The 16,517-nt window shown below is 34.1% G+C and overlaps 1 protein-coding gene across 1 annotated transcript; it reads right to left on the bottom strand.

Annotated features, from left to right (window-relative positions):
- Positions 1–10,479: 10,479 nt before the first annotated feature.
- LOC133287713 (mitogen-activated protein kinase kinase kinase 5-like) lies at positions 10,480–15,163 on the bottom strand. The gene is made up of 11 exons (XM_061485377.1): positions 14,682–15,163; positions 13,826–14,464; positions 13,659–13,746; positions 13,167–13,229; positions 12,914–13,077; positions 12,630–12,705; positions 11,937–11,996; positions 11,742–11,867; positions 11,158–11,367; positions 10,980–11,077; positions 10,480–10,558 (listed from the first exon to the last, which is right to left on the bottom strand). Exons 1-11 carry the CDS (start codon positions 15,161–15,163, stop codon positions 10,480–10,482), a joined length of 2,085 nt encoding a protein of 694 aa, XP_061341361.1.
- Between the last annotated feature and the right edge of the window lie 1,354 nt (positions 15,164–16,517).

Here is a 16,517-nt window from a genome sequence, read left to right as displayed (position 1 = left end):
TATATTCCACATTCTACACATGGAGAAGTTAAAATTCCTATCCAACAGACAGCGGGCTAAAGCGCTTGATGTTCATCTGCGTTCCATTCTTTATTAATCATAATTGCCGCGTAATTTCCCTTTTACTCACGAGGAAATATTTTTACTCTCTTCTCTTAAAAAAAAATTTTTTTGTTGCGCACCACGTTTATTCTAATCAATTTGTACATTATATTCTTTTGGGAAATATGTTATCTTATACTGCAGAGACAACAAGTGTGGCCCAGTGTTTCCAGAAAAAATAAGATAAAAATAAAGTTGACTCAACTTGTAATATATTTGGAGGAGAAAAACATACCTCTATTCATTTATGCGGTAGGATATTGTAATAATTAATTAGAGAATTAATTTTATTATTAGATTAATTAAGGTTACTATAAATTAATTTTATCATTAGATCAGTTATGTTGATCTAACAATAATATTTATTTCTATCTTTATATGGTTATGATTTTCCATATTTAATACTTTATATTTATTTTTATATTTATATGGTTATAATTTTTCATATGGAGAATCATAATCATATAAAGATGAAAATAAATATAACCGTTGAATCAACATAATCGATCTAACGGTAAAATTAATTGATAACGTTGAATCAACATAATCGATCTAACGGTAAAATTAATTGATAACAATAAAATTAATTAATAATAACATTGATAGTAAACCTAATTAGTTATTACAATATCATATCACTTCTTTTATACAATAATTGATTATTGTGCGGTACATCGGGAGATTCCTACTTAAAAATTAAGGGTGGTCCTAAGCAGGCCACCGATTTTTACAATAAAAAAAATCATAGCCAAATAGTTAATTGATTTGATGGATCTACAAACGGAAGAAAAATAAAAGGCCTTTTAGGTATTTTTCTTGTATCTTCCACTACAAATTATATCAAAATACACTTTATTTTTATTATTTTCAAACTCCAAAATCATATACTAAACCCTTATAATTGTTTGACGTCTCTTGAGGTAAGCCTAATAAGTAATAAACCAGAAAAACAAATCTTAGAAGCCTTAAGCATAAAGGGTACATTCACCCTTATGTCTACTTGACCAGACTGTATTATAGCAATGAACTGACTGCGAAAAAAAAAAGTACAGAATTCATCCATTACAAATAATTTGGAGGGGAAGAATATTATAATAATTAATTAGGGTTATTATTACTATCATTCAAATTTATTATTAAATTGATTATGTTAATCTAACAGTTATATTTATTTTTATATGATTATGATTCCCTGTATTTAATACTTTATATTTATTTTTATCTGGTTATAATTTTTCATATTTAATGTTTTCACATTAAATATGAGAAATCATAAGTCATAATCATACAAAGATGAAAATAAGTATAATTGTATAAATATAATCGATCTAATGGTGAAATTGATCAGTACTAATAACAACCCTAATTGATTGTTAGAATATCTTACCTCTAGTTTAGAAGTTACTTTTCTTTTATAACGCATCAGATATTGGTTCGCGACACTAAATCGATTAACTCGGAATTTTTTATTTTGGTTTGGAATAAAAGTTTACTTCATCCTTGAAATTACATTACTTGAATCCTTTTCTCAATTTTTCTATCCCATAAAACATAGGCACATAGTGATTCAGATTTCACCGGACATGGAAAAAGTGAAAGGAAGGATTTTGCAGCACCCCCACCATAGTTTATGATAGCAGAATCCTCTGCAAATCAAAATTCACTGAAATTCCCAGCACAGATTGTAAAAAGGCACACCAAAAGACAGAGCAAGACGGAATGTTCTAAAAGTCTCAATAACTCAAAAGCACAACTTCTTATTAATTAATTCCGATCATACACCAATTCTCTGACAATGACATATTGACTCTATAAACTTGGTAATAACACTGGCGATTGAAATTTGATGTAAGAGTTTAACAAAAGTTACAGCACAAGAAATCAAAGAAACCCTGTGTACAGTCATAGCAGCAAGAACAACTGCATCTCAAGAAAACAAAAGTTAGAGAATTCAATCAGATAAGATGATGGGTCATATATATCTCACAGTCACATCAATTTTTCACAAATTCAATTTAGAAAAGAAAAAAAAAAGATTACCATTCATTGATGACCTTGTCTTGTGCATCATCCCCAGCTTGGTATTCAAACGATTGTGCTGGAGGGGGTTCCATTTTCACTGACTCTCTCTCTCTCTCTCTCTGTCTATCTTTTTTTTTTTTTTTGAATATCTCTCTCTCTCTCGTTCTATAGGAATATGACAAGAAATTCGAGGCACTGAAAGCGAAAAGACAGAAAGGTAGAAATAAATGCACGTGAATGCACCTCGGTACCAGATCAAGCTGTTACAAAGCCCAAAAGAATCAAATGCCATTCTTAATTTCTGATGCCCAATTAAAGGATTCCATCTTTTTGATTGCAGAAATATATGTACATTATTTTATCAGAAAATAATACAGATAATGCAAATAATTATTTGCATTTACTTCTAAAATTACGCTGTTTTTGAGATTAAAAAATTAAAAAATTATAATTATAAAAACTATAATAATAATGAAATAAATTAAAATTATAAAAATACCATGATTTTTATCCAAAATGATGTCGTACTGAGTTTACTCTAACTTATCTGCGATAACTATGGGTGTAAATGGGCTGGGCTAGGCTAGACTTTGGCTTAAATAGGTCAAACCTGTGTAAAAAATATTGGGTATGACCTGGCCTATTAACCTGTATAGGCTCCAAATTACAAGTGTGCCCTGACCTATATTCAAAAAATAAAAGTTTTAGCCTAAACCTGTTAGTTTGTTTAAGCCTATTAAACATTCAACAATTAAATGAATAACTAAAATAATATTATTTTATTATTCAAAATTATTAAATAATAATTTTATTTATTATATTTTAAATAAATAATATGATATAGGTCGGCCTGTAGGCTTATAGAACTGGCATGTACAAAAAAGCTTATGGCCTGTTTTCTAAATAAATTTTGTTGAAAGTTTAGGCCTATTCTATTTTACTACTTAAAATAGACCAAGTCTGACCTAATATAGGCTAGGCCGTAGGCCGGCCGGCCTAGCCCATTTACACGTTAGCAGTAACTGCAGAAAAAACGAATCCTTTATTTCATTACAAAAAACGAGAATGCTAATATATTATTATTATTATTTTGTTATTACCAAAACAAAACAAAAAAACCGTTTACCCCTCGAATCTCTGCAAAAAAAGTGTTGAGGTCAATGGCTTAAAGAAACTTTTTATTTGGAAAATAACCGTATTAATATGTTGGATATTTTGTTTCATGTATCTGATCAATTATTTGCAAAACTGATTTAGTAAATAACTTAGGGATTCTATTTTCTCACGTTGTTGGAGATAATTATCTCTTATTATAGACACATGATGTGGTGGAACTCATCATCTATTAAAAAAATGATGGCACAATTTTTGATGTGAGAACAACATGAAATAATTATCTTATATAAAATGAAATAATGATTTTTCAATAACTTATTTATACGATTAGAAATTGATGCTCTCATATCTTTTAAGTGATCAGATCAGTGAAAAATATAAATTATTTATTAATTAATAAATTAAAATATTCAATTTCTGTTTTACAAGTTGGAAAAAGTGTTTATCCTTTTAAATGACACAACTTATATCTTTTCACTCTCACAAAGAGGTGGAACTCACACCTTCATTTTTTTGTCAACTCTCTCTCCTCTTTTATCTATATCTTTCTCTCTCTTAAAATGACATACTGGGTATGGAAAAAAAGGATTGGGTAGAGCCGCCCCCACAAGGGTCCTACGGTGCTCGGTTTAGGATTAGTCTCACCCCCGAAGAGGGTGGGGATACCCTTCAGTTACTGGGAAAAAAAAATGACACACAGTGTACCCTTACAAGTTTTATCATTATAATTGTGATCAACCATATGTCAATCAGTAATTGATATTTTATTATTTTTCACGCAATCATGACAAGAAATGATACATGAAAGAATCAATTCTCAAATTATTAGATTCTTCATTTAATTTAAATGAATTATTAATTAAATTACTTTGACGAGTAATTAATTGTACACACCAACCAAAATATTCAACTTATTAGCTAAACCAAACGACACGGGCGTGTTCTTTATTTATTTAGTAGCTGCTTAGTATCAATGCATATATCATCGTACCAAGCGACAATAAGGAAGTAAATTACTAAATTGTCGCGCTAATTTGAAAAATAAAATAAAATGTTAACTCATCGATTTGACTATGATATTATGACCAACCAAAAAAAAAAAAATGATTCTACAATCAGCTGAACAAGAGGCCCGTAAAACTGGTAAAGGAGCGCATGCTATTCTTAAATATATTTTGTCGCCAACTCATCGAGGAAATGTTATCATGTTGCCAAGTTCTTATGTTATCGTTTTTTCTTTTACTCATCTCATAAATCGCTGTCGAAGATTTATTGGCCAATTATTTTCACAATAAATGTAATTTCTTATTTCGTGTTTTGGGGTTTCACCAATTAATTGATTATCACAATTCACAACCATGGGTTATAAACTTTCGATTTTGTTATGGCAGGTCCTTTTAGGTCAAGTCCATTGCATTCAATATCAAATACCTATAACTATAATTTTTTAGAGAGCATCTTCCTCACATAAGGAAACCACACACCCCAGCCCTCCCAATTTTATTTTATTTTTAGATATTTTAATTGATTCATTGCAATTCGTGACTATTTTGATTCGAGACGGATCTTAGAATTAAGGCTTTAAACTCCTCCCAAAGACGAAATTGAGGAGGATCGAACACACGCTCTCACTCCATCTGCTCAATTCGCACTAGCGCCAACTGAGCTACCATCGTTTGGTAGATCCCCCTTTTCCTCCATGCATTGTTGCCTCCTATGTTGCACCGACACTTCAAAAACCCTAAAATGTCGTGTCCGACACTCTGACACATTCCGACATTTATAATATTTGAAATTTCATTACATATCATGAAAAAATTGTTCAATGTCTTACCAAACTGATATAGTAAAAATTAAAAAGGATAACAAATAAATCTCATTGGAGTGTATAAGAGATTTTCAATTTGAAAATATAATCGTAAATATTTACATCTTATGTTTCTTTGCAAAATTGATGGGTATTATAAGTTTGGTTTCATTTTTTTGTTAAATTATTTAATATTAAATATAATATACACTACATAAATTAAAAATATTATTTAATATCAAAACGTATCCTAATGTGTCGAAATCTAACTTTTTTAAAAATTAAAATATCAGAGTGTCATGTTGTGTTGTGTCCCGTGTCGATGTTAGTGCAACATAAGCTGACCTTATACCTTGACAATGGATGTCTCGTCAAAGAGACTAGGCTGGCTAAGTATTACAGCTACACACACACACTCTCACGCTTGAGAGAGACTTCTCTTCTCTCTAAATACCTTCTTCTCCTATAGAATGGGCATCTTCATATATACTAACTTCTGGAGTTGTTACTCTGCACAAATATGGAGCCACCTTAACCAGTGGCGTAGCCACCCTTATACCAGCAGGTGCCTTGGCACCTGCTTGGTTTTAAATCTTTTTACTTGTTATATATAAATATATAATTAATTATAATTAACTAAGATTAAATTTGTAATTTGGCACCACCTAAATAAATATAATTATGTTATCAAAAAAATAAAAAAAAATAAATATAATTATATTAATGTTTTTCAATCAGAAAAATAAAACTCAATACCGAAACCCTTTTACCTAGCCCATCAATTAAAATCACTTTCAAAGCCCTAATTTGTGACTTACAATTGCAATCATGTTCAGTACTTAAAATAATTCATAATGAAGGCTCAAATTACTCTCAAAGAGGAGATGCTACTTACTTAAAATAATTCGTAGTAAGGGCTCAAATTACTCTCAAAGAGGAGATGCTACTGCAACTTATAAGATGATCACTTCCTTTAAATTTATCTTTAATTTATTTTTGATGAAAGAGATAATGAGCATCACTAAAATTCTTTGTCAAGCATTACAGCAAAAATCTCAAGATATTTTGAAAGATATACAATTAGTTTCAAGTACAAAGTAACTTATTCAAGAATTGCGAAATTCTATCCTTAAAGATTTTGTCAGTTTAAAAGAGCGTCGTTTACAATTTTAGGTATGCATTTTTATATTATATTTTAAATTATTTATTAAATGTTATTATGCATATATTTATTATATTTGTTTGTTTTCATATCCTTAGGACAATGCTTGGTCCATTACTTATTGGGATAGGTTATTCTACCTACCATTTATCTGTCTACCTTTGCTTACCACTCTTCAATACCATTGGATCAGAATCTCAATTACATTTATTATTTCTCTCTCCTATTAAAATTCTGATCTAACGATGTTGGAGAGTGGTAGGCAAAGGTAGACAGAAAAAATAGTAGATAGAATAACTTATTCCCTACTTATTATGCTGTGGGAGTAAAGTGAAATTCTTATGTTTGAAATGTTTAACGAAAAGGTTAGTGCCTTTTTATATGTTTGCTTTGATATATAATCATTGATAATTGTTCATTTGAATTTTCAATATTATGTGACATTATTTAATACATAATTTAGATAACTATGTTAGAATTTATAGTAAATTTTTTTCCTAATTAATTTGTGTAATTATAATAAATATTTTGATAATTTAATATGTCAAAAAATTTTGGCACCACCTAAAATTTTGGTGTGGCTCCGCCACTGTCCATTCATACATATTTTCCCCTTTGATACACAGCATCATGAGAAGTTTTTACGGTGCTTTGGTCTCTACTATTACCGGCACCCAAAAATTGATATAGTTCACCTTTAATGATATACATCTATGACCCCAACGGTTCATATTTCATTCGCATTTCTCACCTTGTAATGTATTCCTTATTGTTTTTGGTACATCATATCTCTTCTTTTGTATAGAGATTAACAGGATGTAATGGTATCTAATATAATTTTATTATATAATTTTTTTTCAGGCGAGTCTCATATTATATGTTATTTTAATTTGTTTTTCTTTTAAAAATAATTTCATTCATAAAATTTCGTATCACTTTTTGAGTATTTTTTTTTAACATTCTTTATTTCTTTTTTTATGAATAACTTAATGAATAATATTCATTAATTTATTTTTTTTAATATTTTACATTGAAGCAAGCAAGGGATAAAGCGAAACTCACGTTGGACTTGTTTGTATTTATAATATTTGGATTTAGAATTAAGAAAAAGCTCATTCAAAGTGAGCTTATTTATAAAATTTATCTTGTCTTCAATTTTAATAAATTAAGATATGATGTATGAAATTTGTCCTGAGGTGTAATAGGCTGAGCTCAAATGTATAACCCGTAAGGAGGTTGACTGTTGCTCTATGTATCAGCTTAAGGATCCTAGACTCCTAGTACGAAGAACCAATAAATTTTTCTAAGGTGTAATAGGATGAGTCTAGATATACAACCAGTAAGGAAATTGAGTGTTGTTTAATGTATCAGCTTAAGGGTCCTGATATGAAGACCTAGTACCTCTGTAAGAGATATGTATCGATATTAATGGTGTATTTTTTGTGAGGGAGGGTGTAACGAGTGCGTTTTAGTTGTGTAATCTGGTTTCTTAGGATTCAACCCTTTGCATGTTAATGTGAAATGCCTTATATAGATGATAATGAGTCACAATAAGTTAGAACATACCGTGATTGACAATGTCATATTGTGTTTGGTGATGGAATCAGAATTTTAAAAAAATAGATATTTTACATTTAATACTAAATAAGAATTGGGTTTCAATTTTGTCTCTATGTTAATTTTCGGTGCATAAGTGTTAGTGGGATTGTGGGAAAAATATTCGGTGGTCCCGCCTCTATTTCTTCCTCTTTCCTCTTTTTTTGTCTTCTCACATTCTCTCTCTCTCCTCCGATGCATATGAGTCGGGAGTAGCGGCGGACCCAGGTGGGCGCCCATGTCCGCAAGCGGACATAAGATTTTAGGTTTTTTTTTTTTTTTTTGGTTGCGGGTTCTTATTTGTCTCTTGGTTCAATATTTATATTAGGAGTAAATATGCTTTTAAGTCCTTAAAAAAAAATACATTCTCCACATTAGTCCTTTATAAAAAAAATTAGTCTTGAGGTTTCTAAAAAATTTAAAGTGGATCAATTTAGTTAAAATCGTGATCCCTCACAAATTCAAAAAAGACCAACATTAGTTGCTCAACAGGACTAAAATGTTTCCACTTTGAATTTTATAGGGACCAGGTAATTAATTTTTTTTTTGTTGGAGACTAAAGTGGGGACCGAATTTTTTGTTAGGGACCAAGAAGAGTACAGGTAGTGTTGACTCTTTTATTCACCATTATAAAATAGAATGAAGAATGTATGGATGTACTGAAGTATATTCTAATATTTGTTTTGGAGGATTGGTAAGATTTAGGGAAAAATGATTGGTCAAACTATTGCCTGCAGCTTGTTATGAAAGCAACTAGATTATGAGCGAGTTCATAACCTTGTATATAAAGCGTTAATCTAAACTGTATTTACAAAAAAAAATTTCGGGGGTGCTACCTCCGAACCCCACCACTAAATGTGCGGACATAAAAAAATTTTCCTGGGTCCGCCACTGGTCGGGAGCACTGAATATTCTCTCGAGATATGAGGTACTCATCCTTAAAGATAAATACACCTGATTGGCGCTATTTCTTTTCATTTCATGTTGGTGCTTGTGGAACTGGAGGAATAAAGGCATCCATGACCATCATTTCTCTCCCCCACTCAACCCGCAAAACATCATATCGCATCATACAAGAGAAACTCTTCTCAGTTGTAATTGGGAAGCTTCACTGATAGGGCATGACAGTATTGAAGGGCAGTTTCTCCACCCATTTGACGTTGAGCCTTCCTCTGGGATGTCAAGGTGGCGTCCTCCCCCAAACTTTTGGGTCAAGCTCAACATCGACGGAGTTGTTAACAGCAACTCCATGATGGCTGGTTGTGGGGGACTATTCAGGAACGACAAAGGGATGTGGCTTGGAGGTTTCATCTATTCTATAGGACGATGTGAACCTTTCTTGGCTGAATTCTGGGGGATCCTCACTGGGTTGGAACTAGCTTGGAATATGGGGTTTAGAAAGCTAATCATTGAAGGAAGAACCAAATGACAGTCATATGGTGCGTAGAATCAAACGATGGGTTAACAGAGATTGGGAGGTCAAGTTTAACTATACCAACAGAGAGAACAATGCTTGCGCAGATTGGCTCGCAAAGGCTGCACTCAGAGGAGTTTCTGGTCTCCAAGTACTCATGCACCGTCCTAAAGAACTGTTGCAACTATTTGAGGCTGATTGTAGTAATTTAGTTTCGTCTACTTCTGATATTTCTGTGTAGTTTTTTTCTTGGGGCTTCGAGTCCCTTATGCTTACCAAAAAAAAAAAAATACAACTTTACTAGTGCACTTTTTAGATAAGTTTATTTTTAAAAAGTTTTATCTTTAACACAAGGAACAAGTTACATTCACAACTTTTTTTGTTTATAATTTTTATAATCTCAACTATGTATTCCAGATTTCGAAGAATACACTGTCAAATATTTATACTCTGTTACAAGTCCTACATTGGTTACCTATACAACTAATGTGGGGTTTATAAGACCTTGCACACTCTTATCTTTTGAACTAGCTCTTGGGGTGATGATCTCAAGGTTCATAACAATTGGTGCTTTCATTGAGAGTTGAGGCCACGGAAAGGGCTACCTATCCCCTCCAAAGGGGGAAAGGGCTACCGTCGGGTTAGTGTCGATAGAGTGAAAAATGGGAGTGTCCAAGGTCTTATATACCCCACATTAATTGTATAGGCAATCAATGTGGGACTTGTAACATTGTCACCCCTTTTAAAGGTCGGGTCAGTGTTGATAGAGTGAAAAATGAGAGTGTCCAAGGTCTTATATACCCCACATTAGTTGTATAGGCAACCAATGTGGGACTTGTAGCATTGTCACCCCCTTTAAGGGCCGACGTCCACGGCAGTTTTCACTCTATCAACACTGACTCGATGGTAGGCGACTTCACTCATCTATCAGTATTCAGTGCCCAAAGGCACCTTAATCCGGACTATAGGTATCACTTTTTATTTTGACTTCATGTGAAGATGAGCAAGATGCATACCATCTACATAATTTTGACTTCATCCTAATGTAGAGGGAGCTAAAAATGTGCCTTTCAGTCCATTTTTTTCTTTTTTTTCTTTTTTGCACAATTTTTCTTAAAATACAAAATACAGTGTTGTCATTTGGTAACTGTAGCGATCCCATCTAATGAAGAAAAAAAAAAAAAATCTGTTATTGTTGTTTATTTTTTAACAGAACTTGTGTCGCTGCTGGAGCACTCTAATAATTTACAAAATCTGTATCTAGATTTTTGGGCAGTAAATTCCATCTTGAAGATGCTCGTTACTTCCAGAGGCATTAGTGATAATCTCGGAGAAGAACCTACAACAGCCACAGCTGCAAGTCACCTAGAACAAAGTCCGCGCGAACCATGTCATTGGCTTAATGAGTGAGAACTTCCCTCGGCGCAGTCATTTGAAAATACCCTTTTTTTTTCTACTGCCATGTTTGACACAGCTACAGATAATCACAAAATCTGATGGAGTGTGTTGCAAGCCAAGTATAGAGAGTGAGCTAGGGAGTGCTTCAAGAGTAGAGTGAGTATGGCACTGCGATGCCACTGTTCGTAGAAGATATTTTGTTAGATGTTTGCCCAATCTCAGCAGAGAAAAAGGATAATGCTTAAAGATTAAGCAAAACAGCATGCAAGGCTAAAATATACAAGCAGTGAACAGGATGGATCTTGGATTTATTGGTTCAAATATGCAGGAAGTTGTCTATGGAAGGAACGAGAAATCCTCACCTGTCAGTGGCTGATTTCCCTTTTGCAATCTGTACACTGGGAATAGAAATCTGATCAGGTTTATTTTCAGGTAACACTCTGGGACTATGGGGCTTATCCTGTCAATGTAAGATAAATTAAATTTAATACCAAACAGCATGGTTTGGCAAATATAAAAGAGAGACAACATTCATATTACCATCAAGGTGTTTCCATTATACGGCTGGGTGGAAGATGAAACATCTGACTGTTGTAAGTTCTTTAGAAATCGATGATCTAGTAACATTGAAGCAGTTGGCCTCTCTGCCGGATTTCTTTTAAAGCAAAGCCTCAGGAAATCTTTACCCTCTGATGACAATGTTTCAGGTATAGGAGGGGTATCCCTCATAACCTTAAACATAGCTGCGGCCTGCATAATTAGATGAGAATTTACGCAAGTTAACAAATGAAGGACATGTATACATCCAGCATCTCTGCTGAATCCACAAGCTGCAAACAGAGAAAAAAAGAAAAAAAAGTTGCATAAAAGATGCTCTAAGCTTGTTAAATCAGTTAACCCAAACAACTAAAAAGGTTGATACATTATCCTCCACTAGCAAACTTCAGCATCTGATATAAGCTCATAATAAACCATGTCTAAATATGAAGTTCTCTTTGTTAGCAAAACCATACAAGAATATTGGGGTTTTTTACCAATTGAGAATTCTACTGCTATACGGTACTAAAGTGATCTGAGAATAACAAATTGATAAAAGACAAGAGAAAACTTCTACAGATGCTTACTCCTTCGTACTCACTCCAAGGAGGCTTCCCCGTGAACATTTCAATAATTGTACAACCCAAACTCCAAATATCAACAGCAAAAGCTAGATCAGAGCTGTTATCTTTCTGCATAACTGCCTGCATAAGCTGTATAAGAAACAAGTGTCAGTATAGAACTCTTGAGACATCACGGAGTAATACGGAGTAAGAATATACCTCTGGAGCCATCCAGTATGGACTTCCTTTCAAAGAAAGATTAGTATCATGCCCAGTTAGCTGCGGAAAGAGATCCCAAGAGTATTATAATTGGCTACAAATAACTACAACTGTGGTGGTGAAGCCAACAAATAAAACTCAAAAGAAACAACAATTCCATATCATAAAATTCGAACTACAGAACAGATAGAACTTAGAGAAGCACTTCTTTCAACGGCTCACCAATCTAAAATTAAACAAAAGCATCAATATACATATTCAAGCAATGGAAATTAACAGATGTATCCGATATTCTACAAGAAGTTTCTTTGGACAACCACAACTGAATCGGCTTTAACGGGTCATAAAATTGTTTATTTGAATCAATAGAGAGGAATTTTTGAAACAATAAATTTGGTCCTTTTGACTTAATGCCTGCATTTATAATGCAAATTCCTTCTTCATGAATCTTTTAACAGTACAAAGATAGTCATGATAATAATTAGAAATCCAAAGTATCTGTGCCCTGAGAGAACCATTCTCTCTAGGGGTAATATTTTTAGTGCAAAGTACTCAGTGTGACAGTATTATTATAACTATGTGTTCAAATAGCACAGTCGCACTGAGTAACGCTCTCCCCTCCAGGGATAAGTTAAGGACTGAAACCAGCAAAAGTATATCCAAGAGACAGAGAGTGGGAATTCTACAACTCACATGCTTGGCCATCCCAAAGTCAGCAAGCTTAACAACGCCAGCAGAATCAACAAGCAAGTTAGCCCCTTTGATGTCCCTATAAGCATACAAGAAAAGAAAAGAAAAATGTCATCGGATGGTCTAAATCCACACCGAATTAGTAATTTCAGAAAGAAAGAAAAAAAGGAAAGAAAAATCAGTTTCCACTAAAAAATATTTGCACAAATATATGGTAGAGATTTTTTGTAATAATTTGATACGAAGCTCATGCTATGCAGCATATCAAGCATATGACCTGTATGTACCTATGAATTGTTTTTTTGCTGTGCAAGTAAGCCAACCCCGAAACAATATGGCGTGTGAAATTCCGAACAACAGATTCTGTTATCGCACCACAATGTTCGCGGACGTATTTATTTATTGAACCGGGATGGATATATTCCAAATAAATATAAAACTTATCTTCTACCTGAGAACACAACATCCCAAAGATATTAGAAGGTTTTGTGGCAGTTCTATAAATAATGATTCATTTTGCAGTTGAATCAGATTGCTTACTATTTCACTACCATAATACTGCACAATGTTCGGATGTTTCAGATGGCTAAGAACTTTAATTTCCTGAAAAAAAAAAAAGAAAAAAGATAAATAAACTTAGCAGTGAGGATAAAGTGAACAAGAAGAATAATTATCTTAGACAACTACAACATTTCAGATAGCTTATTCAGTAAGTAGAATTATGAGATAATCCTAATCATACACCCGTCTGATCCCAGCAGTTACGTACAAGAGAATCCAAAGCAATGAGCGCAATGCATTCTCATCCAGGCATGCAATGGAAATTACTGTTACTGTGAAATTCACAATGGGATGTGGCACATTGACTTTTTACTGAAGTATATGGTTCTGACTTCTGATAACAACTAAGTGTCCAAAACAAACAGGCAGAGCAGAAAAAATGATAATAATAAATACGACATGGCAGATAGCGCATTTTACATATTTCATATATCCTAAATAAACAGAATTAACTAACAAATGATGGACAACCTGCTCTAACTGCTTTATACACTCCGCAGATTTTGGATCATCAGAAAATATTTCTGCTTCCTTCATTGCACACAATGCTCCAGTTTCTCTGTCAAGAAGGAAAGAAATGTTGAGAGCTTCCGAGAAGGGAAGAGCTAAAAGTAGTTACGAAACATTTGTATCCATACCTATTGGTGGCAACATAAACACTTCCAAAAGTACCTCGGCCAATAAGTTTTCCTTTTTGCCATTGGCTTTTCATTGACAAGGATTCTGTCTTAGGCAGAGTTGGGGAAAAGGTAGCAGATGGTGAAGGTAATAAGGCTGAGTTAGGCCAAGGAGGCAAGGGTAAGGGGTGAACAGTGAGAGGAGCAATAGTTTCACGGCGTGTTGTTGGGGTCTCAAGGGATAACCTGGGTAAGGGTGAAGAAGCTCTAGTTGGGCTTTTGGGGTTGGGGTTGGGACTTCTTGCACGTGGACTTTGATGTGGAGAGATACGATCATTGCCTAATGCTGATAAATCAAAGAATGCAGGAGGTGGTAGCCCCGATAAAGATGTTGCCATCTCTGGTGCAGACCAGAATTGATTTGCTTTTGGTGTCACGTAATAATATTGCACAAAATCATCCATATTCCTCCCATTCGTTGGGCTTATTGTGGGACTCGCAAAAGGACTATTTGGAGCACTCCTTGCTGGCACGCTTATCGTGAAGCTATCTCTTCGTCTGCTTCCAGAACCACTCGTTTCTTGACGCACCGTCGTCCGTGGTGACCTTATTGTTTCCACCTGCTCCATGTTCCTTCTTGTCTCTTGGCTAGCAAAAACACTGTACAAGCAAATCCAAAGGTCAGAATATGCAGCAAGAAATTAAGCACCACTGGTCTCATTAATAATAATAATAATCAACAAAAATATAATTGGCCGATTCATTAAGATGGATTTAGAGATAAACTAACTTGTCTAATATAATTATTGTGGGGAATAAAATTAATGGGAATCACAGAGACGCGTGCGTTTCGGAGAAAAGAAAACAAAATTATTACCTCCTCATTCGAAAGCCAGAGGTGACGCCGTCGAAAGAGCCGTCAACTCTATCGGTGGGCCCGGCGGCATCTTTCGGCGACGGCAAACGGCATTCCCCGTCTCTCTGGCGATGAAGCGCGGGGGATGACAGCTCCGGTAACGGCAACGGCTGAGGCGCTACCGATGAGGTATTGGAGCGACTATTGTAGCTTCGGTCGACGAAGCAGCTCGGAGAACGAGACAAAGGCACAACGTTAACGTCGTCGGAGTCGTGATGCCACCTGGCATCGTTATCGCCGACGTGGCGGAGCTTCCTGGAGCGCGTCGATTTTCTGCCGCTGCCGAAGAGCCAGGCTCCGCCGCGGTGGGTGGTAGCGTCGGAGGATGGTTTCTTCTTGGGGTCGGGGAGGGAGGAGAAGGAAGGGGAGGACCCAAGGGTTGCAGAAGAAGAAGAGGAAGAAGAGGAAGAATGGGAGGAGATGAGGGTGTGCAACCAACGCATGGCAATGATTATAATAAGGCTTTCATTCATTCATTCACTATGTGTAGAGCATATAGCCATTGTTGTGAATTGTGATGGCACATGGAGAGAGAGAGAGGGGGAAGAAAATGAGATGGTGTGTGTTGTTTGTGGTGTTGTGCATGCGTAGAGCCTCTCAATTCTCTTCCTCTCTTTCTCTTTTCTCTTCTTCTTCGTTTTTGTTTTGTTTTTCTGCATTTGCAAACCATAACGCGGTTTTACAACGCCAAATGCGGCTCCCGCCAGATATGCAACCTTCCAATCCAACCTTTTCTCTCTCCACATAACAATAATGCTGAGAGGTGATGACAAGGTTATGGATAATCATATCCCATACCCTCACGCCCTCACCTAATTGTCACTACTTTCACTTTACAATCCATACACGTTCAACCTCCAACGAACTTATCATCTCTTCTATCTAGAATCAATTTGCTAATTAACATTATCATATCGTAATCATAATAATCATACATAGACTAGGGGTGTGCAAAAAAACTGGTTCAGTTGCCTGCCTTTGATCCGACTTTGACCTGATCCATAAATACCCATATTTTTTGAACTGATTTAAATATTGACCCACTTTTATTTGGGACAGACCTGACTCGTTTTAATATTGACCAACTGACCCAAAACTTGACCCATACACATTATGTGAAAAAAATCACAATTACATTAAAAGAAAAGTTTTAACGTAAAACAATTACGTCAAAATTTTTTATGGAAAATATTTTCATAAAAATTTTCGTAAAAATTTTTGACGAAAAATATTTTCCTCAAAATTTGTGACTAAAAACGTATCCGTAAAAAAATTTGACGGAATATTTTTTTTGTCAAATTTTTTTACAGAATCTAAATTTCGCCAAAATACTTCACAAAAAAATATATTCATAATAACTTTCGACGATACATATTTTTATCGAAATTCTGTGACGGAAAAAAATTTCATCAAAATTCTTTACAGATTTCAAATTTTGGCGAAAGTTTTCGACGGAAACATTTTCGTTAAACTTTTTGACAAAAAAAAATTTCGTCGAAATTTTTAGCGAAACAAATTTCTATCAAAAAATTTCGACTAAATATTTTCGTCAAGTTTTTTGATAAAGAATATATCCATCAAAATTTTCAACGAAACACATTTCTGTAAAACAATTCGTAAAAGTTTTTGACAAAAATATTTCGATAAGAAATTTTGACAAAAAAAATATTTTGTCTAAATTTTTTAGAGAATCTAAATTTCGTCGAAAGTTTCAAATGAAACATTTTCCTCAAAACAATTTCCATTGAACATTTTGACGAAATACATTTCCATCAAAAAATTTCGACGGCAAAAAAT

Source organism: Gastrolobium bilobum, unplaced genomic scaffold (genome assembly GCF_033153095.1).
Source record: "Gastrolobium bilobum isolate Gb01-03AN ecotype WA unplaced genomic scaffold, APGP_CSIRO_Gbil_v1 utg2810, whole genome shotgun sequence".
NCBI lineage: Eukaryota > Viridiplantae > Streptophyta > Magnoliopsida > Fabales > Fabaceae > Gastrolobium > Gastrolobium bilobum.
Note: the sequence above shows the minus strand (reverse complement) of the source record. Positions and strands in the feature narration are given on the sequence as shown.